At 39.9% G+C, this 26,235-nt stretch overlaps 2 protein-coding genes across 2 annotated transcripts in view; one reads left to right on the forward strand and one right to left on the reverse strand.

Annotated features, from left to right (window-relative positions):
* The window catches only part of LOC145345031 (G-protein coupled receptor family C group 6 member A-like), a 178,147-nt gene extending 175,579 nt beyond the window's left edge, over positions 1-2,568 (reverse strand). Inside the window, exons 1-2 of the mRNA XM_080192556.1 lie at positions 2,489-2,568; positions 251-403 (exon numbers count right to left, since the gene is read on the reverse strand). The gene's annotated coding sequence lies outside the window, so the exon portion shown is untranslated. The remainder of the gene's footprint in view (positions 1-250; positions 404-2,488) is intronic.
* The window catches only part of cep85l (centrosomal protein 85L), a 213,312-nt gene continuing 187,841 nt past the window's right edge, over positions 765-26,235 (forward strand). Inside the window, exons 1-2 of the mRNA XM_080192557.1 lie at positions 765-1,095; positions 17,288-17,449. Of these exons, the coding sequence (XP_080048683.1) occupies positions 1,035-1,095; positions 17,288-17,449 (223 nt within the window). The 5' untranslated portion in view covers positions 765-1,034. The remainder of the gene's footprint in view (positions 1,096-17,287; positions 17,450-26,235) is intronic.

Consider the following 26,235-nt stretch of genomic DNA (forward strand, 5'->3'; position numbering starts at 1 on the left):
ATGTAACCTTTGGTAAAGATTGTTAACAGAGGGTTCTTATAGGGAGGAGTATTTGTGAAATGTGAAATTAAATTGATGGATAACAGATTATTATGTGTGATCTTCTGACATTATACCATTAGTCAAATTCCAAATTCGTTTTGTAATTTGTATCAATTGAATTCATGTGTGAGTTTTAAAAACTAATTTGTAAAATGAACCATTTACAATACAAAGCCAATGCTCACATCAGTAAAAAATGTGATCTTACCTTCCCAAGTTGGTCAGTTCTGTAGCAGAGAGAACTGGGGAATTCATCTGAGTAATTCTCGTAAAGTGGAGCCATATGATAAATCACGATAGTTCAGAGGGAGTCTCCATAATCTGTACACTTTCTATTGGCTCTTGGAATGATATCCACAGACTGAGGAGAAATTAATATGATGTATTATGCAGCAGATGCATGACAAAATGAAGTAATGCCTGGGGGGGGTGGACCTTGGGGCACAGACAAGCAATATAAAGAAACGATCCCCACTGGACATCCTGTACTACATTTAACTGCTGCAGATAAGTGCTTGCAGCATAACAGTGCTCGTTCTGTAAAACTGGAGACCATGTGTGAAAAAAAACTTCCAGATCTTTTGATTTTTTTTTCTCTCTCCTCCTGGCAGCCACTGAAGACTTACAGGCTAAGCTAATAAGTGGCAGCCCAGAGGTTTGTGGGAGGAGATTCAGCTCTATTGAATTTGTCAGTGAGCATAGTGCAGCTCAGAGTGAGATCACATCCCAGCAGTACAGCCGGGCTGTCTATATCAGTGTACTGAAGCAGCCCGGGGTGGGGAGGTGGGGGGTTGCTGCATGATATCCTGAGGATTACAGCGGCAGGAAACTAGAAAAATCTGTTCACTTCACCCTCAGGGGTCACAGCCGTAGACAATCCGATAAAATGGACTTCAAGTAGGGCACTGTTTCGAAGGAGTATTAAGGAACTGAATTCCGTACTTTTATGGTCAATTCTGGATTACTTTTGGTATCCTATTTAACTCTCCGCTATGTGGGGAAGAGTAATTCCAGACTACAAGAGTGGATTTACGAGCTGCAGCAGACAAACAGGTAAAAAAGCAAGCCAAAAGAGATCCTGATTCAGTGAGCAGATTTATTTTTTTTGCTGAATAAGAAAGCAGCAGCTGGAGTGGGATGTTCCTACCAGCAGAGTGGTTACTCAGTGTGACTAGCCACAGTGTTCAGTCTTTCAGAGCTTTCAGAGCACAAGAATTGACAAGGATAAGGAAACTAAATCTGGAGACATATGCAGTACTTGTTAGTAGAGATTGTGAAGACACTGTGCTAGTTGAAATTAATTAGTGAATAGTGATTCTATTCCAGAAAGTGCAGAGATGCCTCATTTAAATGGAAACTAGGCATCTTTTAATGAAGCCTAAAGATATACTTCCCTGTTCTTCATTTTAATGGTAGTAGAGACTTAATTCTGTGTTGGTTTCTCAGGATGAATGTAAATCTTGTGAAAGGCCTTGAACTTTAATGCCCTTTCTTTGAAAACATTGATATTGTTCATCTAAAAGGATTTACTAGTATTTCCTCATACATTTAAATCCATTTAAGACATGATTTTGAGAAAGGCTATTATTTGAAATATTGGGATAAAACTTCCACTGTTCACTAATTTATAGCAAAACCCTAAAAGAGTGCACAAAGAAGTGAGGTCACAATTCCAAGTATCAAAAGTGCAAATCATCTCCTGAGTTTTCATGAACAAATTATGCACTTTGCCTGAAATATTAGTCAAATTTAACTCAAGGTTGGATCTCCGGCTTGGGTCAGTGACTGTGGGAGTTTGCACATTCTCCCCGTGCTTGCGTGGGTTTTCTCCGAGTGCTCCAGTTTCCTCCCATACCCCAAAAACGTGCTTTAAGGATGATTGGTGTTAATAAATTGCCCCTAAATTGGATCTCCCTCAATCTGGCGCACATATAATTCTCTAAATTTGCATCCCTTTATTGTGGAGTCCACGAGATGTAGACAAAAGTCATAGGCAGAAGAAGGGTTGGAATGAGGCACTCACTGAGTGTTAAAATGGGTAGCGCGGGCTTGTAGGGCCGAAGGACCTGTTTTCTGTGCTGTGTTGTTCTTTGTTCTTTGAAGGCCAGTTTTCGTTTGGTCTCTTTCTTCTTTTGCTTTCATTGATACCCTTATCTCAGTCCTGGCCTGGAGTTTGCTAATTCTTGATGAATTTTAAATTTCAGTGGCAGAATTATGTTTAGTTTTGATTTTTGTTTTAAAGTAGGACCTACTCCTAATTGGGATTTGATTCTATGCACAACAGTAAACCAGATTAATGGTCTGCATTGTAGTGTATCAACTGATAGCAAAATAGAAATTACCTGCAATTATACAATTGCTACATTAAGAAAAAAAAAGCTTTAATAAATTAATCAAAAGAAAAAGTGGGTAATCTCAGCAAATTATCCTGAAATAACTCACTTACCATGTCTAAAATGAATGTGTAAGAATAAGGAACGTCCAACTCTGCTCTTATCTTTGACTCATTTGTCACCAAGTTTCTCCCCTTCTCCTCTACAGAAGCTAACTCAGCCAGGGGTATTGCTTCACAAGCATCTCCAGTGCCTCACAAAAGTGGTCATTCTTTAGGTTTGAAATTAGATTGTGGGCGTCACCAAGCTTTGCATAGCTGACACTGATCATGTCCTCATCTGCTGTCCACATTTTCCAGCAGAATCACTGAATAGCAATTGGGAGTAGAGATTCCTGGTTGCACTTTTCCCCCAATCTGAACAGGCATAGAAGCTGATTGCAGTGATGTTGTCACGACCTTGGATTAAAGTGATAAACTTAGCACAGACTAGATTACTTATATAAGAAAGCAATAGAGACTCAAGTTAGACCTGAAATATGAGTTGTGCTGAAACTATGATGCTCTAATTTAGACAGTTTAAAAGTTAAAGTGTGAAGTTTATTTATTAGTGTCACAAGTAGGCTTACATTAACACTGTGAAAATCCCCTAGTTGCCACACTCCAGCACTTTTTCGGGTACACTGAGGGAGAATTTGGTATGGCCAATGGACCTAACCACAAGTTTTTTGGTTGGTGGGAGGAAACTGGAGCACTCGATGGAAACCCACGTAGACATGGGGAGAACATGCAGACTCTGGATAGACACCCAAGCTGGGAATCGAAACTGGCACAATGAGGCAGCAGTGCTAACCATTGTGCTACCATGCTATCCCAACTACTGCAGGTATTCTGAAAAAAGACATTTTATCTAAGATTTTCATCTTGCACTCATCAGAATAATCACAAGGACATCAATGTCAAAATAACAAAAGTTACATGTATAAAGTTGGTGTTTCCCCTGACATGGGTATTCTTGCAATTATCCGGATGAGTGAAAAGCCACAATAAAATGTCTTTTTTCAGCAATACTCAAGTTCTTTACAACCAAACGACTATTTACTGTGCTCAGCACCTCATAATTCAACACAAATTGGCAATCAGACAACTTTTGATATTAGTTTGTGTTATGAGAATTGGAAAAGTTTGCATTCATATAATATCAATGGAATTTTTATTTTTCGGGGGGAGATACATTGTTGATGGCTCCTTCAGTGTTCCCACAGGTAAACGTAGCACCTGAAGGTCAGTTGCTAAACTGTGCATCCTATTCAATTGCTGGTATCTTGAGTTAGCTGATCGGAGGCAGAGTACTGGAAGATGAATTTACACGTCCCTTCACTGTTGCTGGGTTAAAGTCCTGGAACTTCTTTCCTTACAGACACTGACAGCAAGGTTTGAGATGGCAGCTTACTACCACCTTCTCTGGGGCAATTAGGAACAGATAATAAATGTTGACCTTGCCAGAAATATTCACATCCTATGAACAAATAAATAAAGGTAAACTTTAACTCTAGTGGATGCTGGCCAAAAAGGAGAAATAACCCCAAGTTTCTGCTCTGATCTATTACAGAGAAGGATCACTGTGGTTTTAAGTGTGATAGCCTCCAGAGTTAAATAATCTTTTGATACTTACTCTCCCAGGTTTAAACAGGGATAATGATCATGTGTATGAGGTCTCAGAGGGCTGCCATTCAACCATTCCCAAAATGAATGACCATTCTCAACAGGGAGAAAATTCAAATGAGGAAATATGAGTTAAATGTTGCAGTATTGTAGACTGACTTTAATTCACTTTTGTTGTCTGTATGAGTTGGCGGTTATGATGCAGACAGTAGGTGTAAAATGTGGAGTGCTCTGTTATCAAACACTTATTCTGATTAGGACAAACACATTCAATATTTTGTTAAGGTTTCACAGCCATACCTTAGTGCTCTGAAGATTTGGGGAAAGTGCATTAGCAAATAGTCTTGCTCTGCATGTTGGCCTGAAAGGACTGAAGCTTGAGTCGGGTTAATTTCAGAATTAATCAGTGATAGATTTTTCCCTCCCAAGCAGCATTTCTAATGAGTTGATGCTGTTAGGGAATAGTAGTTAGTGCAACTGTTTCGTCCCCTTTATACTGACCCTCTAACTTTCCTCCCAAAACTTAGAATGTCAGAATTTTATACACTCCTTCAGATAGTCTCTGAGATGGAGCATTTTTGGTTGTACAGGCTGACGATATTTCAGATGTGTTTATATTATGGATATCTTGCTGTACAATAGCAGAACCCAGGTATGTAACAAAAAATGCATGTGATTCGGTTTCCAACTTTTATTTGTTATGATTGTGACATGTGATTATACCCCGTTACTTTTGAAACTAAGGATTTTCAACTTTCAACTAACCGAAAATTTTGCAATTTGAAATGAGACAGAATAGACTACTTAAACATGCAAGGTGCATTCACTTTCAAGGTGAAGGTTAAACAGCAGACAAGATATCCTCAGGGGAATGTGAAGAGGGGGAACACTACCTAAAAGTTTATTTATTAGTCACAAGTAAGGATTACATTAACATTGCAATGAAGTTACTGTGAAATTTCCCTGGTCACCACAATCCAGCACCTGTTCGGGTCAATGTGCTTAATCAGCATATCTTTCAGAAATGTGGGAGGAAACCAGAGCACCCGGAGGAAACCCACACAGACACGGGAAGAACATACAAACTTTACACAGACAGTGACCCAAGTCGGGAATTGAACCCGGGCCCCTGTCACAGTGAAGCAGCAGTGCTAACCACTGTGCAGCTGTGCTGCCCCTCTTATTCAAAGATTTACCAAATCTTGTTACTGTCTAAAGAAGAGACTGCAAAGGGCGTTTTTTTTTATTCATTCGTGGGACATGTGTGTCTCTGGCTGGCCAGCATTTATTGCCCAGACTTAAAAGTGATTGACACCAAATCAGACTTAAGGACTTAGGTATTCAAGTTTGTCCAATTGATCTAAAAGTTTGAAGAAGAGGTGGATACCTTCTTTATTTGTTTTGAAAGGATAGCCCAGCTATCAAAGTAACCAGTCCAGCACTGGTCTGTGCTGTTGCAAAGTAAGTTGATGGGAAAACCTCAAAAGGTTTGCTCCCTCTTGACTGAGAAAAGTGCAACCATCTGTGAGGCAGCAAAAAGGGATATTTTAAATGCAAACCGGTTAGTGGTGGAGACATATCATCAGAAATTCCACACCCTCAGGAAATGACCTGACCTGAAGTAACTGGAGTTTGAATAGCTGAAGCAGCTTATTTTGGACCAGTGGTTACAGGTGCTTAAAGTTGAAGCCACATCCCAAAACCTCCATGACACAACTCTCCTCGAGAAGCTTAAAAACTTGATAGCCTTCTTGATAAGAACTCACATAAAAGAACAGAATAACAGGAGCCAGCCTGGTAGTGACTCCAGCCAATGAATGTGAACTTTTCACAAACCACATCCCAACTGAAAGGAAATTCTTCTCTAGACACACCCAACCAACTGAAATGGATAGAAGGTGGGAGACTGCTGGAAACTGAGCAACACTCAAAGGGGAAGGACAGCTTGAAATGCAAGGGGCCCTCCTCAGGCCACAAAGGATGATGCTGAGAAGAGGCTTGATCATAGAATCCCTACAGTGCAGAAAGAGGCCATTAGGTCCATCATGTCTGCACTGATTCTCCAGCAGAGCATCTCACCCAGGCTCACCCCTCTAAATTGCCCCCATAAACCCATACATTTATCCTGCTAATCCCCCTAACTACACAACATTGGACACTAAGGGGTAATTTAGCATGGCCAGTCTACCTAACCTGCACATCTTGGATTTTGGGAGGAAACCAGAGCACTCAGAAGAAACCCACTGCCATTGCCAGGCTTACCCCAAGCACCTTGGAAACACCCAATGGGTAATGTATAAAAGGCCATGCTGCAGCTACTGTTGAGAGATTGCAAGTGACACAGTGAGTGTTGTGAATGTTTACAGTAGATGAAACAGTTGGAAAGCTGAGTTCTCTCTCTCTTGGAAAAAACGTGTGTCAGCTGGTTTGATAAGTCAACCATCAGATACTTACAGCGAACCAAAATGTTGTAATAATTGCAACATCTTCTACATCCTGTGGGCAGTATGTTGGAACAGTGGTTAGCACTGCTGCTTTACAGCACCAGGGAGCAGGGTTTAATTCCCGGCTTAGGTCACTGTCTGTGTCAAGGTTGCACATTCTCCCCATGTCTGCATGGGTTTCCTTTGGGTGCTCTAGTTTCCTTCCACATTCTGAAAGACGTGCTGGTTAGGGTGTATTGACCTGAACAGGTGCTGGACTGTGTTGGCTAGGGGAATTTCACAGTAACTTCATCATGGTATTAATGTACGCCTTGTGACTGATAAACTTCAGCTTTTTAAAATCTGATTGCATCCAAGAAACCAACTAACCTAAATTGATTGTAACATTTAACAATCTATCCCTCAAGGACAAGCATATATTCAAGAAACTTCTTTTATTGGACTCTAATTTCCCTGATTTCTGATACCCTTGTGCCTGACATTGTGATATTTTGTTTTCTCAGGTTTATTGGTCAATAAATTTGCTCTATCATTAACTCAAGAACACCTATTTGATTGCTCTACATTGCTCACTGCATAAATAATTAAATAGATTCTGATTTGGAAAAAGCATATCTTCATGAAAAAGAAACCTTAAACGCTGTTGTGACCAGCCAAGGAGGTTGAATAGAGGAGAACCAGTTCAACCTTCTCACTTTTTCGCAACAATTGTGATATCAATTGGACAATGTGGTCAGGGTTTCCGCTGAGGGTGCTATTGATGATTTGATGTCAATCACTTCTAAGTGGTGCTATTTTGCAAAGTGATTTTTTTGTACAAGTTTCCACTCAAATTCATCTTGCATATTACTGAATGTAAAATCTGCCATCAATCTGTGCCATTGGGTAGCTTTATTACAGAGGATTTAGAAAACAATTTGTCTTAAATTCAACTGCTGTATTTAAGAGTGGTATCTTTTATTTTAGTAAAGATGAAAATGAGTTTATCAAAAAAATAAGTACTTTTAATCTATATCTAGAGCACACAGGGGTGGCATTGTGGCACAGTGATTAGCACTGCTGTCTCACAGCATCAGGTACTTGAGTTCCATTCCTGGCTTGAGTCATTGTCTGTGTTCTCCCTGTGTCTGCATGGGTTTCCTCCAGGTGCTCCAGTTTCCTCCCACAGTCCAAAAGATGTGCTGGTTAGGTGCATTGGCCATGCTAAATTCTCCCTCAGTGTACCAGAAAAGGCACTGGAGTGTGGTGACTAGAGGGTTTTCACAATAACTTAATTGCAGTGTTAATGTAAGCCTACTTATGATGCTAATAAATAAACTTTAAAACAATCTCTGAGTTATCCATCTCTAAATACCTGAAAATAACTTTTAAAATTCATACAGAAACATTTACTAGTTACATTGCAGTATGGTAGTTGTTTGTTTCATAAATTAGGAAAAATGAAAGCTGTTAAAGCAAATCGATAGTATTTTTGCGTTTATAAAAGTTAAGTTTTAAAAGCCTCCTCAAAGATGGCACACGGGCACAACTAATGGAAGCTTACCGTGGTGATTATATTCAATCTGAGGACGTGACCATTTTGGTGGTAGTGCAATGTTTTTTAAATATCATGGAAATTCAATTCCTCGATCATTCCATTTTTCTGACTTTGGGCAAATTTAATTGGAAATAGCAGTGAACCCTGATGGAAACTTTGGCCTTGTAATTTTTGTACCTGCTCTTGTGTGTGCCCAACTGCATCACATAGATAATGGATGGAGAACACACTCATGGCAAGGCAGGGTCCCGTATCAATCGTTAACTTGCTTCATTTCACTGATGGCGAGAGCACATTCGGAGTAATAGACAAAACAAATTCCAAATACTATATACAGAATTATATAAAATCTACTGCAAAGAGCAGACAATTTGGCCCAGCTGGTCTACGTTAGTATTTATGTCCCACATGTGCCTCCTCCCACTGTAATTATCTCTTCCCACCCGATATTTATATCTCTCTACTCCCTTCTCCCTTCTGCGTGCAATATCACAACTCAAAAGGAAGTGATTGTGAGATGTCAGTTATAGCTCAATTGGTAATCCTATTGTACCTGAGGCAGAAGATTCTGGAATTTACTTCCCACTTTAGAAACTTGAGTGCAAAAAAGGTTGAGTTGCAGTGAGAACTGAGGGAGTGCTGCTGTGTTAGGGAAAGAATAAAATACCTGGATTTATATAGTGCCTTTCATCCACTGGATAAGTTTCTATAGCAAATGAAGTACTTTTGAAGTATAGTCATTGTTGGGGCTTCAGTTTAACATCTCACCCTAAAGAACTGAGCACTCCCTCAGTACTGCAATGAAATGTCAAATTTGATTTTGGTCCTTCACTCCTGGAGTTGGACTTGAATCCACAATGTTCTGACAGAGAGTCATCAAACTTCTCAGCTGCCAGCTGGAGAGTCAGTATGACAGCCACGTTTTTAAGTTCTTAAAGTTTGTTTATTAGTGTCACAAGTAGGCTTAGGTTGACATTGCAATGAAATTACTGTGAAAATCCCAGAGGCCGCCACACTCCGGCATCTGTTCGAGTCCACCTGAGGGAGACCAGCACGTCTTTTGGACTGTGTGAGGAAACTGGAGCACCCGGAGGAAACCCATGCAGATATGAGGAGAACTTGCAGACTCCACACACGTAGTGACCCAAGCGGGAATTGAACCCAGGTTCCTGGCGTTGTGAGGCAACAGTGCTAACCACTGTGCCACCGTGCCCCCTCAAGCCTGGAATCATTCTTGTGAACCTTTTCTGCACCCTCTCCAGTGTCTTCTCATCCTTACTAAAATGCAATGCCCAGAATTGATATTCTAGTCCAGTCGAGGGTGAACGAGAGTATTATACAGGTTTATCATAACTCTTCCTTTAATACTTTATGTCTCATCTTATAAAGTCTTGAATCCCACTTGGTTTGCTAATGGCTTTCTCAAATAGTCCTGCCAGTTTCGACAATTTGTGTACATATTTCCCAGGTCCCTCTGTTCCTGCACCTGTATCCTTTATTTTTGATTATCTCTTCTAATTCTTCCTATCAAAATGTGTCACTTTGCACTTCTCTTCATTAAATTTTGTCTCCCATTTGTCTACTCATTCCAGCAGGCTGTCTATCTTGAAGTCTATCATTATCCTCATCACAGCTCACAATATTTCCAAGTTTTGTGGCAATTTTACGTGGCCAGTACATCAAAATCTAGATAATTATAGAGTCATAGAATCCTATAGTGCAGCAGGCCATTCGATCCATCGAGTCTGCACCAACCACAATCCCATCCAAGTCCTATCCCCATAACCACATGCATTTACCCTAACTAGTCCCCCTCTCACAAAGGGGCAATTTAGCATGGCCAATCCACTTAACCCACACATCTTTGGATTGGAGCACCTGGAGGAAACCCATGCAGATGCAGGGAGAACATTTGAACTCCCCACAGATAGTAACCCAAACTGGGAATCAAACCCGTGCCCCTGCACTGTGAGGCAGCAGTGCTAACCATTGTGCCACCCCAAATTAATATAGATCAGTATAAGCAATAGCTCTAATAATGACCACTGGGAATTCTGCTTTAAATCTTCCTCCAATCCAAAAGAAACATTCACTACTATTCCCTGTTCCCTATCTGTCAGACAACTTAATATCCAAGCTGCCATAGTCCCTTTTGTGCCATAGGCTTCAACTTTGCTGACAAGCCAGCTATATGGTATTTTATTAAGCACCTTTGGAAGTCCATGTTCACAAATTAATCATAACCCTCATGAACCCTTTGTATTAATTCATCAAAAAAGCCAAAGCATATTAGTTAAACACGATTGGCTCTTAATTAATTATTTCCTTAAGTAATCCACATTTGTCTTTGTTTTGCACTTGGAGGCAAATCCCCTGTTGCATAAGCTGCTGGCCTTTTCCACGATTATTTTACTGATCAGGTTTTTAAGAGCAGAGGGAGGGCAAGGTACAATATTAATGTTCCAAAGAAGAGTCATGTTAGACACAAAACATTGGCCAGAATTTCACATCAAAGGTTCGGGCATGTGCTGTACCTGGAAACATGTGAAATTGCATGAGAAGACGGCGAGCGCATACTCCAATGTCATCATGCATACGCACAATATTTAGGCCGGCAGGCTTACATGAAAGTTGGAACTGTGCCCGCCGACAATCATGAAGACAGTTTAATTTAATTAGAAACCAATTGATCAGAGATTTTCATTGCTTATTTGCCTTTAAGTTTGGTAGGCCGACTGATTGGCAAGGCGGCTTTTACATTTAAGCTACAATCTCGATCCAGGGCAGCATGAAGGTCAAAGCTGAAATGAAATTAACACATGTGCCTGGGGATTGAGGCCTATATCATAGTTCTAACATCGATATTTATTTTTCACAGGCCAGCAGCTTGCTGAGACAGCAGTGGTGCTCTCCCTGAAAGAGCACATTGGAAGCGCTTGCTCGTAATCTTTTTCTTAGTGCCCACCCTCCCTGACAACATTCAACCTTTCACAGCGCGTGTTTCATGTTAGCTGGCTGGTAATTGGCCAGCCAGTGTGAAATCCTGCTCCAGGGCTGACCACAGCTAGGGCTGTCCACTTTTGAGTCTGACGGGTGAAAAATCAGGTCATTCACTCTGCACTGTTTCTCTCTCCTTAGATGCTACAAGACCTGCTGAGTTTTTCCAGCATTTTCTGCTTTTTGACAGATATTCCCTTCCTCATTACAGCGCACTTTTCTTTCACTGAGCAGAGTTAGCTAATTTAGTGGCCATTTGTCAATATCTCCAAAATCCCATTTTATTCAGAAATCTTTTGCTATTTCATGCAAGTTGCAAAGAATTTTAGAAGTGGTTTTGGCTGCCTGCAAAATGAATCAGTTCCCTAGCAGACATGAAAGTTAAATAATATGTGGAAGGTTTCCATGATGTGATTCACTGTCGTACATCTGCTCGGACTTCTGGCAAAGGTTGAGAGATGCTGCAATAAAATTCACATGCAGACCACAAGGTACTCCGACATCACTTCGCAGCTTCCCTCCTTACATTAACACGAAATAGTGAATTTGTTTTGCTCTTTCATACACGGTTCAATTTTTATGTTCTCCCACCTATTTTTCTGCATTTTAGCCAAGGAGTACACAAAAATTAATTGCCACGGTTGTAGTTACAAATTTTGAGGAAATGGTGGCCTTTGAAGTAAAGAGAGTGGAGGTCAATGGAAGTAATTTTGGATTATTTCATCATTCTAATAAAATTCAGCTAATTGCATCAGAGCATAAATTAAATTTGGAACTTTTCCTTTTTATAGTTCAACACATCACAAGATGTAATTGATTTATTTTATTTCCTCAAAACAAATATCTCAGAAAACAAACATGATAGTATAAAAATCCTCTTCCACCTCAACCTCACTTTCCAAAATCATTGAATATGTTGAACCTCAAAATCCAAAGGCCATTTTACCTGGAACTCCACGTTTGAATCCCAGCAATCAGTTTCTGTCCCTGGCATAGTGTCGAAATAGTTTTTATCAAAGTTAGAAGTGTTATCCTAAATGATTATGATAAAGGCAAATGATTCCTCCTTGCCCTTTAACTTAGGGTGCCATGGTGGTTAGCACTGTTGCCTCACAGCTCCAGAGACCCAGGTTAATTCCGGCCTTGGGTCACTATGTGGAATTTGCCCACTCTCCTTGTGTCTGCATGGGTTACTTCTGGGTGCTCCGATTTCCTCCCACACTCCAAAAATGTGTGGGTTAGATTGATTGGCCATGCAAAATTGCCCCTTAGTGTCAGGGCGATTAGCAGGGTAAATGGATAGGGCCTGGGTGAGATTGCGGTCAGTGCAGGTTTAATGGGATGAATGGCCTCCTTCTGCACTGTAGGGATTCTGTGATTCTACGATTCTGTCAGCGGCCTGTGACAGATTTAATTATTCCATTCTGCTTACAATGCAGCCGCCTCTACATTGGTGAGACCATATGTGTACTGGGTAACCATTTGCAGAAATATTTTGCTCAGTCTGCAAGCATGACGATGACCTCCACTCACTTGCCATTTCAATTTAGCGTCTTGTTCTCATGGTCACATTTCTGTCCTCGGCCTGTTCCAGTGAAGCCCACACAAACTACAGGAACAGCACCTCATCTTTCGATGGGGCACTTTACAGCCTTGTGTGTGAACTCAATGTTGAGTTCAACAACTTCAGTCCATGAACTCCTTCATTTTGACCTTGCCTCCCCTAAATGCCAATTTATATCTTGTTTTCATGTTTTGCTTTCAAGCAGAGCTGACCTTTATTCTACTAGTAACACCTATTCTGGACCAATGCTTTTCTTCTTTACTACTACCATTATCATACTCATTGTGATTGATTCCATGGCATCTTTAATATTTACTTTCCCTTGCCGGCTGCCTGTCCCTGACCTTCCTTTTTGTGCCAGCTGACCCTCCTCTCTTTTACAACAGTTTAATACCCCCTACATTTCTGCCTCCCTTCAGTTAAAAAGAAGTCAAATGGACTTGAAATGTCTCTATCTCCATAGACAGATTTTCAAACGCTTTCTGCTTTTAATTTAGATTTTCAAAATTCACAGTAATTTGCTTTTGTGATTGTACCATTCCACTTGGCAACTGTTTTGATGCTGAACCAGACTTTTCATAACTTTGGCTTCCATCATGACCATGCAGTCAGATCAATCTTTAAATCCCCAGCTTTGAAATGTCATATTTTCACCTGTTGCGGTGAATCAGAGGTCAATAATAGATTATTCATATCCCATCTCCATAGAGCCATTGAAATTCAATGTGGCCATTTGGCCCAGCATGCCTGTGACACCTCTTTCTAAAGGGATCTGAGACAAATCTTAGCTTTCCTTATTCTTCCAATAATCCTGTATCTCCTTTCTCTTCAAATGTTCATCCACATTTCCCACTGGTAATTCTTACTTCAGGTTTTTGATATTGATGCTGGTTGCTCAGAGTCAACATTTATCATTTGGAATTGTATCTTGGACATAGACAGAACCACTGAATCAGTGATTATTGCTGGTGGTACTTTATTCTTAATCTGCAGATCTTGATCTGGCCCCTCTCTGAAGAAGAATTCAGTTGTAAATGTATCTTATTCTTGCAGATATTTTCATAAGAACACAAGAAATAGGAGAAGGAGTAGGCCAACTAGCCCTTTGAGCCTGCCCCACCATTCAATAAGATCATGGCTGATCTGTCGTGGCTCAGTTCCACATTCCCGCCCTCTCCCCATAACCCTTAATCCCCTCTCTTATCAAAAATCCATCAACCCGCGTCTTAAAAATATTTAGCGAGGTAGCCTCCACCACTTCAACGGGCAGAGAATTCCAGAGCTTCACCACCCTTTTGAGTGAAGAAGTTCCTCCTCAACTCCGTTCTAAACCGCCCCCCCTTTATCTTGAGGCTTTTCATTATTTATCAGCACTATATTTAATTTTAGAGTCCAATTTTGCCTTTCACTGCAATCGAATGCCTCTAATCTATTTCTCTATTAAGCTTAGTGAGCAGATTCTTGTTCTGAAAGTAACCTAGAATTTCTACAGTGCAGAAGAAGGCCATTTGCCTCATCAAGCCTGCACTAATGACAATCCCACCCAGGCTCTATCTCTGTAACCCCACGTATGTACCCTGATAATCCCCTGATAGTAAGAGAGAATTTGTTTTTTAACTATGGCCAATCCACCCAATCCGCACATCTTTGGACTGTGGGTGGAAGCCGGAGCATCTGGAGGAAACCCATGCAGACACGGGGAGAATGTGCAAACTCCACACAGTCACCCAAGGGCAGAATTGAACCCAGGTCCCTCGTGCGGTGAAGCAGCAGTGCTAACCACTGTGTCACCTTGCCGTCCTTAACTATTTCTACATGGCTGATTAAACTCCTTGGTTTTTGTACCAATGTGCTTCCTTAATTTTGAACCATCATCCTGCTATTAACTGTATTTATCTCAGGTTTAATTGAAGCTGCTTTGCTATTCAGTAGAATTAGAAAACAATCTCCATGATTCTTTTCACAATTTAAACAGTTCTCGCAACTTCCTCTTTATCTGTGCATAATATTGTTATTTTCTTTAAATTGTTTTACTAACTTAACAGAACTCACAAGATAATATATTTGGTATGTGTACTGACACCTGGAACTCCAAGTGTTGTACTTGCCTTGTTCTGAGATGACATTTTTGCCAGTTCCCAAAGCCACAAACACACCTTTGTTAATTTTCTCTGCTCTCTATACTAGAGACATTTTGCTTGCTGCTTGTTGGTTAAACAATTAATTAACAGGCGAACCCAACCAAGGATTTTTAAAAAATGACTTTCTTCTGTGCAGTGTCCCCATAAACTATCCCACCAGTTCATTCCCCCTTGGGCTTTGTAGTACAAAACTTGACAACTCTAACTTGGGACTTTGTTAGAGTACAATCTTGCCATTTATTTTCACTTGTACCCATGCTTATAGCTTTATCTGCCATCGCCATAAGGATCCAAGGTAGACTGACTCCTGATCATTGTTGCTGTTTTATCAACATTGGTTTCACAGACTATTACAAAACACCTAGATTATTATGTTGTCTGCCTGTTTGATTATGCACAGGACAGTTATCTTCCTCAATGTCAGTGTGATGGCATCACGCATAAAAGCTTTCCCTTTTTGGGAATTGTTCCACTTTACTCATTTTCATACTTAAGATCTGGCTTTTATGCAACCCATTTCAGACTCTTAGTTGACTTCTTCACCTTCTATCTGACATTTTCTCAGTTTTGATGCCAACTGAACAACTGACATTAGCCCAGATTGCAAAATTTCCCAAATTAGCTTATTTTTAATTTCACAAAATTAATTAATTCAAAGGGGTTTCAAATAAATAATCCAGTTTATAACTGTTTTGCCTTATTTAGGTTTGAAAACAAGTTTATTTACAAAAGAGTAACAGCATTGATTTTTCCTTGCACAAGTTGCAGAAGGACAAATATAACTGCATTAGTCAACAGTAAACAGTTTACTCTTCATCACATGATTTGTTGCTCATTTTCCTAAAATGGAAATGTACTCTCATTATACCAGTTGGATAATTGTTCATCTTCACAGGCTGGTAAATAGGGCAGATAGCTATTAGGCAGATTCTACAATTGGCAAGTGATGCCCCACCACCTTACTACAAAAAACAATGCCACCTATATCCTGCATACACATATAATTCAATTGTTGTTCCTAGTATTTACATGAAATCCCAGTGGCAAAAGCCTATGGAAGCAATTTGAATATAATTATGGAATGGCAATGGCCTGCAATATCCATGCTGGCATTCTGTGAGGGCAACTCAACCTTTTCCCGATTGTCCAATTCTCCAAGTAATTTGTTTTCTGATGTTATCACTTGTAGTTCAAACAGAAATACTAAAAAGATATTAAAAAAGATGAAGACAGTATGCTGAATATTATTCACCACCCCACAGAAAAATAGGACAGAGACTCACATTTAAGGTTTACCCATAGAGTGAACCTTCTATTTCAGCTGCGCTACAAGAAAGGACAAAACAGTAGGATCGTTGAGTCGTTCTGGACTGCATCCTATTCAGCTCTTACTGGTTGGTTATATTGAGAGCCATGGCAACATTTCACCTGCTTTCCCTTTATCCTGTGATACTGTATAGAATGAGGACATGTATCACAGAAGGGGAATTCATCAAATGGAACAAGTAATTGGAATAAAAGGGAAAAGTTAATGGTACTGTAAACATGTTTTTATTACCTGAACTGCAGTTAGGTCATAGAATGGCACGGTGTCACAGTGGTTAGCACTGTTGCCTCACAGCGCCAGAGACCAAGATTCAATGCCAGCCTTGGGTCATTATCTGAGTGGAGTTTGCACATACTCCCTGTGTCTGCGTGGGTTTCCTCCGGGTACTCCAGTTTCCTTCCACTCTCCACAGATTTGCGGGTTAGGTTGATTGGCTTTGATAAATTGCCCCTTAGTGTCGGCGAAACTAGGAGGGTGAACATATGGAGTTATGGGGATAGGACCTGGATGAGGTTGCTTGCTGTGCAGACTCAATGGACCAAATGACTTCTTATGCATAGTAGATTCTATGGTTATATGGTACCCCATTTGTGGATTAATTTTTTTATCACCCACAACTTAAAAATCCTTTCTTTTCAGAACATTCTGCGCTTCAAATACATTAAATTAGTGCAAAAAAGTAATAGCACATAGAATTAAGCTAAAACACAATAAAAATTTATGGTTCATGGAAGGATAGTCAATGACTTAACTTCAAACATTCATACATATGAACCCATTATCCAAAATTTGGCTCAAAAAAGTTGATTTTCATTTAAAATTTTGATTACAAAGGAGAGAGGGGACATGCTTCTCAGTTACAGTCCTCCATAATATGGAATATTGATTGCACTATGCTGAAAATTTTTAAATTAAAACTTCATAACTGCTAGTGTTAAGGAGTAATTACTTTTAGTTCTAGAACAGGCATCCTACGTTGAAAGTCTGACAATAATTCATCTTGTCAACGGCTTTAGAGCAATTTGTAAGCTCTGCCTTTAAATCACATGCTTCTCAAATTAACTTGAAACTGAAGTTAAGAGTTTTGGAGGAATTGAAAATAAACTTTCAAAATATTAAATAACTCATGAAAATGGGGATTATTTGTTCTGCTAGTATATTTCTATCTTCATGTAGTATTATTCTGTTTGCAATCTCTATCAGCATTTTAACTTATGATTGCCTTTGTCACTGTGCAGGCCCTGATGTCCCACCCACAGGATGGGTTCCAGGTTGTGAAGCAGTGTGGCGGGCCCCCACACTATTGACTAGTGTCCAGCTAAACACCAGCAGAAGATTCAGCGCTACCTCCGACAGTGGAGACACTGGAATAGGCACTTCAAGTTCAGACAGCATAGAAGGTGGGCTGATATTCTGAACTAGCTGAGTGTGAAATGTCTTACCTTAAATTGTGCATTGATGGTTATGGGTGAGAGTAGATGTCATTCAAATGTTGATGGCACTTCTTAACACATTACCCCAGCTGCCTGTAGTTAGACTATTAAACTGGAAATAACATGTTTTAAAAAAATGCAGATTTTGGCAGTTCTGGACAAGGGGAGAGCAATTGAGCTGTTTTGGTTGTAAACTAAATTAATTTTGTACACTTTGATTTGCTTTAACTGTATAGATTTAATATATTGTAATAAAGGAACTAAAGTGTGAAAACATAAACATCTTTCACTTGAATAACTTATAATTAGGTCCAAATAGCTGATTTTGGCATGTTGGTGTAATATAACTATTTATTCTCGTGTGAAGTGTCCATGCTGTTCAGTCACAGTTACAATTACTAATAGAGCGCCCCCTCCACCGCCCATGCTGGAGTGGTATTTTACATACTTTCCCATTTGTTCATTGGCCACATGAGTTTGCAATAATTTTCTGTACTTAAACACTAGTGCGCATGACACATAATTGCACACCATTTGCGCAGGACCATAAGACATAGGAGCAGAATTAGGCCACTCGGCGCATTGAGTCTGCTCCGTTGCTCAATCATGGCTGATATTTTTCTTATCCCCATTCTCCTGCCTTTTCCCATGATCCCTGATTCCCTTATTAATAAGAACCTATCTACCTCTGTCTTAAAGACACTCAATGACCTGGCCTTCACACTCGTATTTCGTCTTTTCTCCCCTTATTGCCTTTTTAGTTGCCCTCTGCTTGCTTTTAAAGGCTTCCCAATCCTCTGACATCCCACTAATCCTTGCCACTTTATATGCTTTTTCTTTTGCATTTATGCTGTCCTTGACTTCCCTCATCAGCCATGGATGCTTCATCCTCCTCTTGCATTTTTCCTCCTCCTTGGGATGAATTTCTTTTGTGTGTCCTGAATAACTTCAAAAACTCCTGCCATTGCAGTTCCATAGACTTCTCTGCGAGGCTCCCTTTCTAATCAACTCTGACCAGCTCCTCCCTCATGTCTTTGTAGTTACCTTTACTTAATTATAATACCGTTACATCTGATTCCAGCTTCTCCCTCTCAAACTGCAGGGTAAATTCTATCATATTGTGGTCACTGCTCCCTAAAGGATCCTTCACCTTCAGTCCCCTAATCAAGTCTGCCTCATTACACATCACCAAATCCAGAATTGCCTGTTCCCTAGTAGGCTCTGTCACAAGCTGCTCCAAAAAGCCATCTCTTAGGCATACCACAATTTCCTTTTCTTGGGATCCACTACTGCACTGATTTTCGCAGTCCACTTGTATATTGAAGTCCCCCATGATTATTATAATATTGCCTTTTTTATATGCCTTTTCTATTTCCTGATTTATTTTCTGCCTATATCCTGACTACTGCTAGGATATAGCAGTAGTCAGGATACTATGACAGGACACTGTCAGTATGCTGCCTGACTCCCATCAGGGTCTTTTTACCTTTTGCGATTCCTCAAATTTACCCACAGAGATTCTATGCCTTCTGGTCCCATATCACTTCTTGCTATTGATTTAACTTAATTCCTTACTAACAATGCAACCATGCCTCTTTTGTCCATCAGCCTGCCCTTTCAATAGGACACATATCCTTGGATATTTAGATCTCAACCCTGATCCCCTTACAGCCACATCTCTGTGATGCCCACAACATTGTACCGGCCAATTTCAGTGTGCGCAGCATGCTCATTTACCTTGTTCATATACTGCATGTATTTAAATACAACATCCTCAATCCTGCATTGACCACGAGTCAACATATTTGACGCTGATATGATAGATGGACCATCCAAAATCATGTATAGATATTTGTAGATTCTCTAATGAAAGTAGAGATTGTCCTTCCCTTCAATACAGTTTTAGTTTCTCTGACCGCTATGGGCATTTAGTTTGCTCTGCTTCCAGTACACTACCAATGTTGACACACACCATAAAGAAACTATATACTATAAGATTGAAAAAGAAAGAACATGCCTTTACACAATACTTAATTATACCTTGTATGTCTCAATATTTCACAATGGATTACAGTATTTTGAAGTATACCAGCTGTTAATATATAGGTAAATACAGAAAGGCATTTGAAAGTTGAATCGCTACTCAATGTGTATTGTAACTTGTTCATAATAATATTAAAGATAAAAATAGCTTTTTGAATAATCAGAAAGGCATTTGGACACAGTTTGGATTATTAATATCCATATTAGCTTGCCAACAATATAGAGATTTAAATGTCTGAAGCTGTGTGGTTATTCACTGGTAATAATTCTTGAAGATAACAAGTGGATTTACAATATTAATTTCATTTCAGGACATTTTTATCCTGGACTTTCAAAGCTAAATCAAATGTCAGAGATTATCTTTATGTGTTCCTATTCCACAATCTACTCAGACTTTTTCAAAATTTAAGGGATAGCACTGGATTATTTACCCATTGTGACTGCCATGTAATTGCAGAAGAGTGTGGCCCGTAACTGTGCTGTATAAATTCAGAATGAGAATCCATAGTTGATGTTGAATGAGACCGCACATAACTGATGTTCAATGCGTCAGCTTTGACAAAAGGTCATTTGGACTCGAAACGTCAGCTCTTTTCTCTCCTTAAGGATGCTGCCAGACCTGCTGAAATTTTCCAGCATTTTTTCTTTTGGTGGCAAGATTGTGTTTGTTATTTATATGGATAACAACACACATTCCCTCAGAAATTGGGCATTGATCAAATAAAGGACAATTTGTTGAATATACATTGTTATATGTCATGCAGTGGGAAAATATGCTTTAGTGTGTAAACAGTAAATACAACTGAATTGGACACAAATATAATCACCTATATGGGGCAACAGGCCAGTGTAGTTTGACAAATATTATCATAATGTTTCTTAATTAATAGCACCATCATTTTCATTTCTTCTGAACTAGTTGAAGCAATATTTCTGTTCCCATGGTTTAGCCTGTGGATTATTCTTTGGTTAGAGTTCATTTGAAAAAGCAGATGAATAAGTGCAAATGTGGAAAAATTATAAATATACGAAGTCGAGTGTGGAAATCCAGAGAGCATTATACAAGTAGACTGTCATAATTATGGCTTTTCTTGTCGGAGAAAAGGTTGAATAAGTTCTGAAGTACATGATTGATGCAAATATAGGTATATTTAATTTAAACTGTAATTAGAGTAGTACAAGGCATGGATATAACACCAGTGTGAAAGAAAATTCAAACAGCCTTTTCTCTTTCATAATTTCTGATCTTCCTAAATAGAAAGACCATCAGGGCACACATGTGATTGTGGTCAGTCTGCCAAACTGATTCTAATTAGTTCAATGCAGTACTATATAGAACATAGTGCCAGAGCTTACAATGCTGCCATACATGGCTAGTGTACTATTTTAGCAATTTTCTTGACTCCAGTCTGACTGTACTAACTTTAAGCATATTGCTAATAATAGCATAGTGCATGTAAGCATATTGTTTCAGAACTAAATCTCCTTGGTAACTAAATAATTTCCTTGCATTTTTTTTCTTTTCTTTATACTTAAACTGGTGTCAAAATACCAGATTCTGTGGAGTGATTTAATTTATAATGCATATATAATTAGTTTTGGAATGATCAACTATGAAGTATTTATAGAAAAAGCTTGCATTTATGTAGTAACTTTCACATCCTCAGGACGTACCAAAGAACTTTAAATCCATTGGGTCATATTTTTCTGAGCAAAAAAAAGTGTCTGAATGACACCTGCCATTATTAACATACAGATCTGTTAACAACTTGTAATGAAGAAGAGAGATACCCTGTGAATTAGAAATTACTTCAAGTTGCTGGCTGATCTGTGGTGTTTCAACACTAGCTTTGCGAAAATGGCATTTCATGTTTAACCTTCCTCTGATCTTCACGAAGTTGCTGTATTTGCACGTTAGTTGCCTGTTAAACTTGGAACAGAAACTTAAGCCTTGAAAGTTAATTGTTCAGTTACACTTGTCTTGACAGGTTAATTATCAACTACAGCCAGTTAACCTCTTTTGCTCAGAAAGATACTGAGATACTGTAATTACAAATATGATGTGTCATTCATACAGGGTTTGAATTGTGTTAGGAGATCTTTAAAAAACTTGTTTGAAAAGCTTTCTTTTCCTATCCAACTCCTTTTCATTCTCTCTCAATGCAGTCAACCTTGCCGTCTCTTTGGGTGGTATTCTCTGGCCTACCCTCAGCATTTTACTTGATGGCAGTGGGACTCTCTGGTTCTGCTGCTGTCAATGGGAAGCTACTCCATACCGCCAGGAAACTTGAGGTAGGGGGTTCTACACTGCCAGAACTCCCATCAGTGAAATGCAAATCAGCAATTGCAACAACAAAAATTTATATTTATGTAGTGGCTTTGACATAATGAAATGACCCAAGGTGTGTCACAGGAGCGTAAGATATGGCATAAGCCACATAAGATAATATGTCAGGTAACAAAAAACATTGTCAAAAAGGTATGATTTAAGGAATGTTTTAAAAGAGGAAGTTGAAGTGGAGAGGTGTAGGGAGGGTATTTCAGGACATTGGGCCAAGGCAGAAGGCATGGTCATCAATAGTGGAGCAATTGTAATTAGGAAAGCACAAGGCCAGAATTAGTGCAGATAGCTTGGAGGGCTCAGAATCACAGAACTGTTACAGTACAGAAAAAGGCCATTTTACCCATTGTGTCTGCACCAGTTTTCCAAATTAGCAACTCATCTAGTTTCATTCTCCCGCCTTCTTCCCTTAACCCTGCATGTTCTCCCTTTTCAGACAATAATCTATTTCCTCCTTGAATGCCTTGATTGGAAATGCCTCCACTATATTCTCAGGCATCACATTCCAGATTTTAACAATATGCTGCATGGAAAAGGACCAAAGGCTGCCATTTTTCAGATTTGAAATATGCCTCAAATTACCCTGGAAAGACGAAGTATCTCAAAAATCTGAAAAAAGTTAAGCAAACTGTTTCATACTGCAGTGATTGTTATTTTACACACTGGCTTCAGCAAGCAGTTAGACAAACCAATTTTAATAACTTATTTCTCATTCATCACAGCATTTGTTGCTTTTCTGTTTATATACAAGTTGTTTATTTTTGATGATGTAGACTAACAGAGCACATAAAGGGTCTATTTGACCAATCAACTTTGCAGTGGTGTTTCTCTTAACCACTTAGCCTAATCTGACTCTACTGCACACTTCCTTTGCCTTTTTATATTCCTATTTTTCAAGCAACCAATTTATATCAGGTGCCAACTTTGAGAGTGGAATCTTAGTTAGATAAGTGTGGATTGAAGCTCCACTTCAGAGATTTGAACACATAGTTGGGCTGCTACTGTAGTATCGTATTGAGGAAGTGCTGTACTGTCAGAGATGCCATCTTTTGGATGTAATGTTGAACTGAGGCTACACCTGCCTTCCAAAGTGGATTTAAAAAGATCCTCTGGAATTACTTGAAGAAGAGAATTGCAGCAATTTTAGTTAACAATTAACCCTTCAGCAACCTCAAAATAACAGATTATTTTATGTTTTTTGGGACTTTCACTGTGTGTAAGCTTTCATGTTTGTGCCTACATTATTCTATTGCTTTTATATTCTTTCTGCCATAGTAAGCCTAAAGTGCATTACTCTGTAGTTCAAACTCAAGCTAGTGAAGCTCTTGTGGTTTTGCACCTTGTTTTTGATTACTTGTGATCAAAATACTATAACATTAATTATTTGTGCTGTTACTTTAGTTACTTATGTACCAAGATCTGTCAACTTCTCTATTCATTTTAATATCTCATCTTGGACCCAAAAATGAATTTAAATTCATAGAATCCCTACAGTGCAGAAAGAGGCCATTCAACCCATCAAGTCTTCACCAACCACAGTCCCACCCAGTCCTATCCCCTTAACCACTTATATTTACCCTGCTAGTTCCCCTGACACAATGGGGCAATTTAGCATGGCCAATCAACCTAACCCGCACATCTTTGGACTGTGGGAGGAAACCGGAGCATCCAGAGGAAAGCCACGTAGATACAAGGAGAACGTGCAAACTTCACACAGATTGTGACCCGAGGCCAGAATTGAATCTGGGTCCCTGGCGCTGTGAGGCAGCAGTGCTAACCACAATGCCACCATGCTGCATGTGTTGGCGTATCCTGCTCCTGTGACCTTTAGTACCATTTTTCATTTTTCAATTTGATGAAGCTACCCTTAATCCAATGTTCACATCTTTTGTATAATTAGTAAGAGCTGATACATGTGTTACAACAATTCATCACTCCTGCCAGTCTGAAAAACTTCCTTTTCCCTCCCGCAGTCTCCTGGTGCCATGTGACACAAAGGATCAGCTTCTACATGTGTGCCACCACATCCAGCTCTACCTCTCCATTAGCACCCTCAGCACTTCCTGTGCTGTCAGTTTACTGGCTCTCATCTAGTGATGAGTGTGCCACAATTTATACCAGTTAAATATTTGGATGATTGAACCATCACATTTGTCCTCCATCCCAAACTCAAACTTGTCATCAACGTTGTATTATTAGTCACTTCATGACATCTTCTATTCTGTGCCTTCTCTGCCAAGAGTGTGTGCCCGTTTAGAAGTTTGTGAGAAGGTTTCAAGAGGTTCACCAAATATTCAGATTATATCTAAAATTATTTTGCATTGACTTCAGTTTGCTTCATAATCAGGAATATTAAAAACTTTGGAACATGTTTGTGTGTGTGTGTGTGTGTGAGAGAGTGCGTGAATAGTGACTCGGAATTTTCACAGTAACTTCATTGCAATGTTAGTGTAAGTCTACTTGTGATAAGAATAAATAAAGTGTGTGATTGAGTTGTTTAAGTAGGCTTACATTGACACTGCAATGAAGTTACTGCAAAAATCTCCTAGTTGCCACAGTCTAGCAGCTGTTTGGGTACACTGAGGGAGAATTTAGCAAGGCCAATGCACCTAACCTGTGGGTAGTTTGAAAGGGTTGCAGTTGGGAAGGGTGTCAGTTAGGTAGGGTAATAGGTAGACAAAGTGGCAGCTGAACAAGGAAGCAGGTGGTAGGGTACTAGCTAGGTAGGGAGTTAGGTAAGGTGGGATCTGTGTAGTTTTCCAGCTGGGTAGGGTGATATATGGGTGAGGTGAGTGCAGTGAGCTCGTGGCTAGGTGGGGTGTGCGGTAGTGGGGTCAGAAGTTGGATTCGGGACTATCAGACCTTGTCTGGAGGGAGTTGTGGCGGGGGGAATGTTGAGTGATGAGGGTAGCCTGGTCAGGTTTGGGTAGTGTCAGGATCTGGGGGCAATCAAGTGGCAGGAGGTAGTCAGTTTGGATTTCTAGAGGAATGTCCACTGTTAAAATGGCAAGCAATGGGTAGGTCAAGGTCCTTCACCCAGCAATCACCCAGACTCCATTTGGCCTCTCCGATTTGGAGGAGACCACTTTGATTGCTTTGCTGAGCACCTTTGGCCTGTATGCAATCAAGACCCTGACCTTCCCGTTGCTTGCCATTTTAACACACAACCCTATTCCCACGCCTGCATGTCTGTCCTTGGCTTACTGCGATGTTCTAGTGAAGCTGAATGCAAACTGGAGGAACAGCATCTCATCTTCTGGCCAGGCGCTTTACAGCCTTCCGATCTCAACATCAAATTCAACAACTACAAATGATTAGCTGTACCCCACCTTGCCCCCTTTGGTTTCATTTTATTTAATTTTTAACTGTTTTCTATCTTTTATTCCATTATTGTCATTCTTTATTTTTCTTTTTCCATCTCCTACTGTTTCCCGCTGTTTTATCCCTTCGTACCCTTTTTCCACCTTTGCTTCCCTTTGCCTCCTTTTTTTCAATTTTACCTCTCCCCCCTCTTCCCATACCTTCATCTGTTACCCTCTGATTTCAGCTTCTCTGCTGTTTGGTCATTCGCACCTTCTATTCTCTCAATGGACTGCCACTCACACCTCTTAGCCTTTCCCCTTGTTTTTGTGGCTATGACTCATCTTTCATTCCCTCACCCTACAGTATGAATATCTCATACTTTCTATGCCCTTTAGTTTTGAGTCACTGAGGGCGGCATGGTGGCTAGTGGTTAGTACTGCTGCCTCACCGCGCCAGGGACTTGGGTTCAATTCCAGCCTCAGGCCACTGTCTGTGCGGAGTTTGCATGTTCTCCCCGTGTCTGTGTGGGGTTCCTCTGGGTGCTCTGTTTCCTTCTAAAAATGTGCGTGTTGGGTTGATTGGCCAGGGGAAAAATTGACCCTAGCGTCATGAGGATTAGCGGGGTAAATATGTGGAGTTATAGGGATAGGGCTTGGGTGGGATTGTGGTCTGTGCAGACTCGATGAATGGCCTGCTTCTGCACTGTAGGGATCCTATGATCTGGACTCAAAATGTCAGCTCTTTTCTCTCCTTATAGATGCTGCTAGACGTGCTGAGATTTTCCAGTATTTTCTCTTTTTGTTGTCAGAGATTTTGTTTTCCTCTCTTTCCTCTTAGTGGGTCATTTTAGCACTGGATTTTATTTTCACAAAAGACAAATGCTTGGATGAATCTCTTTAGGTTAAACCAAGTCGTCCGGAGAAGACAGGATTGTCACGTTCATGTTGATTTTATGCTTTTGTGTTATTTTGTTTCTCTCAATATTCAGGGTGATCGTTGCAGTGATTTTAGTTTTAAGGTTGCAGAGTCAAGGCTACTCAGAGGATGCAAACAGAAGATGACATTT

This window comes from Carcharhinus amblyrhynchos, chromosome 7, assembly GCF_965287045.1.
Source record: "Carcharhinus amblyrhynchos chromosome 7, sCarAmb.v2.hapA, whole genome shotgun sequence".
Taxonomy (NCBI): domain Eukaryota; kingdom Metazoa; phylum Chordata; class Chondrichthyes; order Carcharhiniformes; family Carcharhinidae; genus Carcharhinus; species Carcharhinus amblyrhynchos.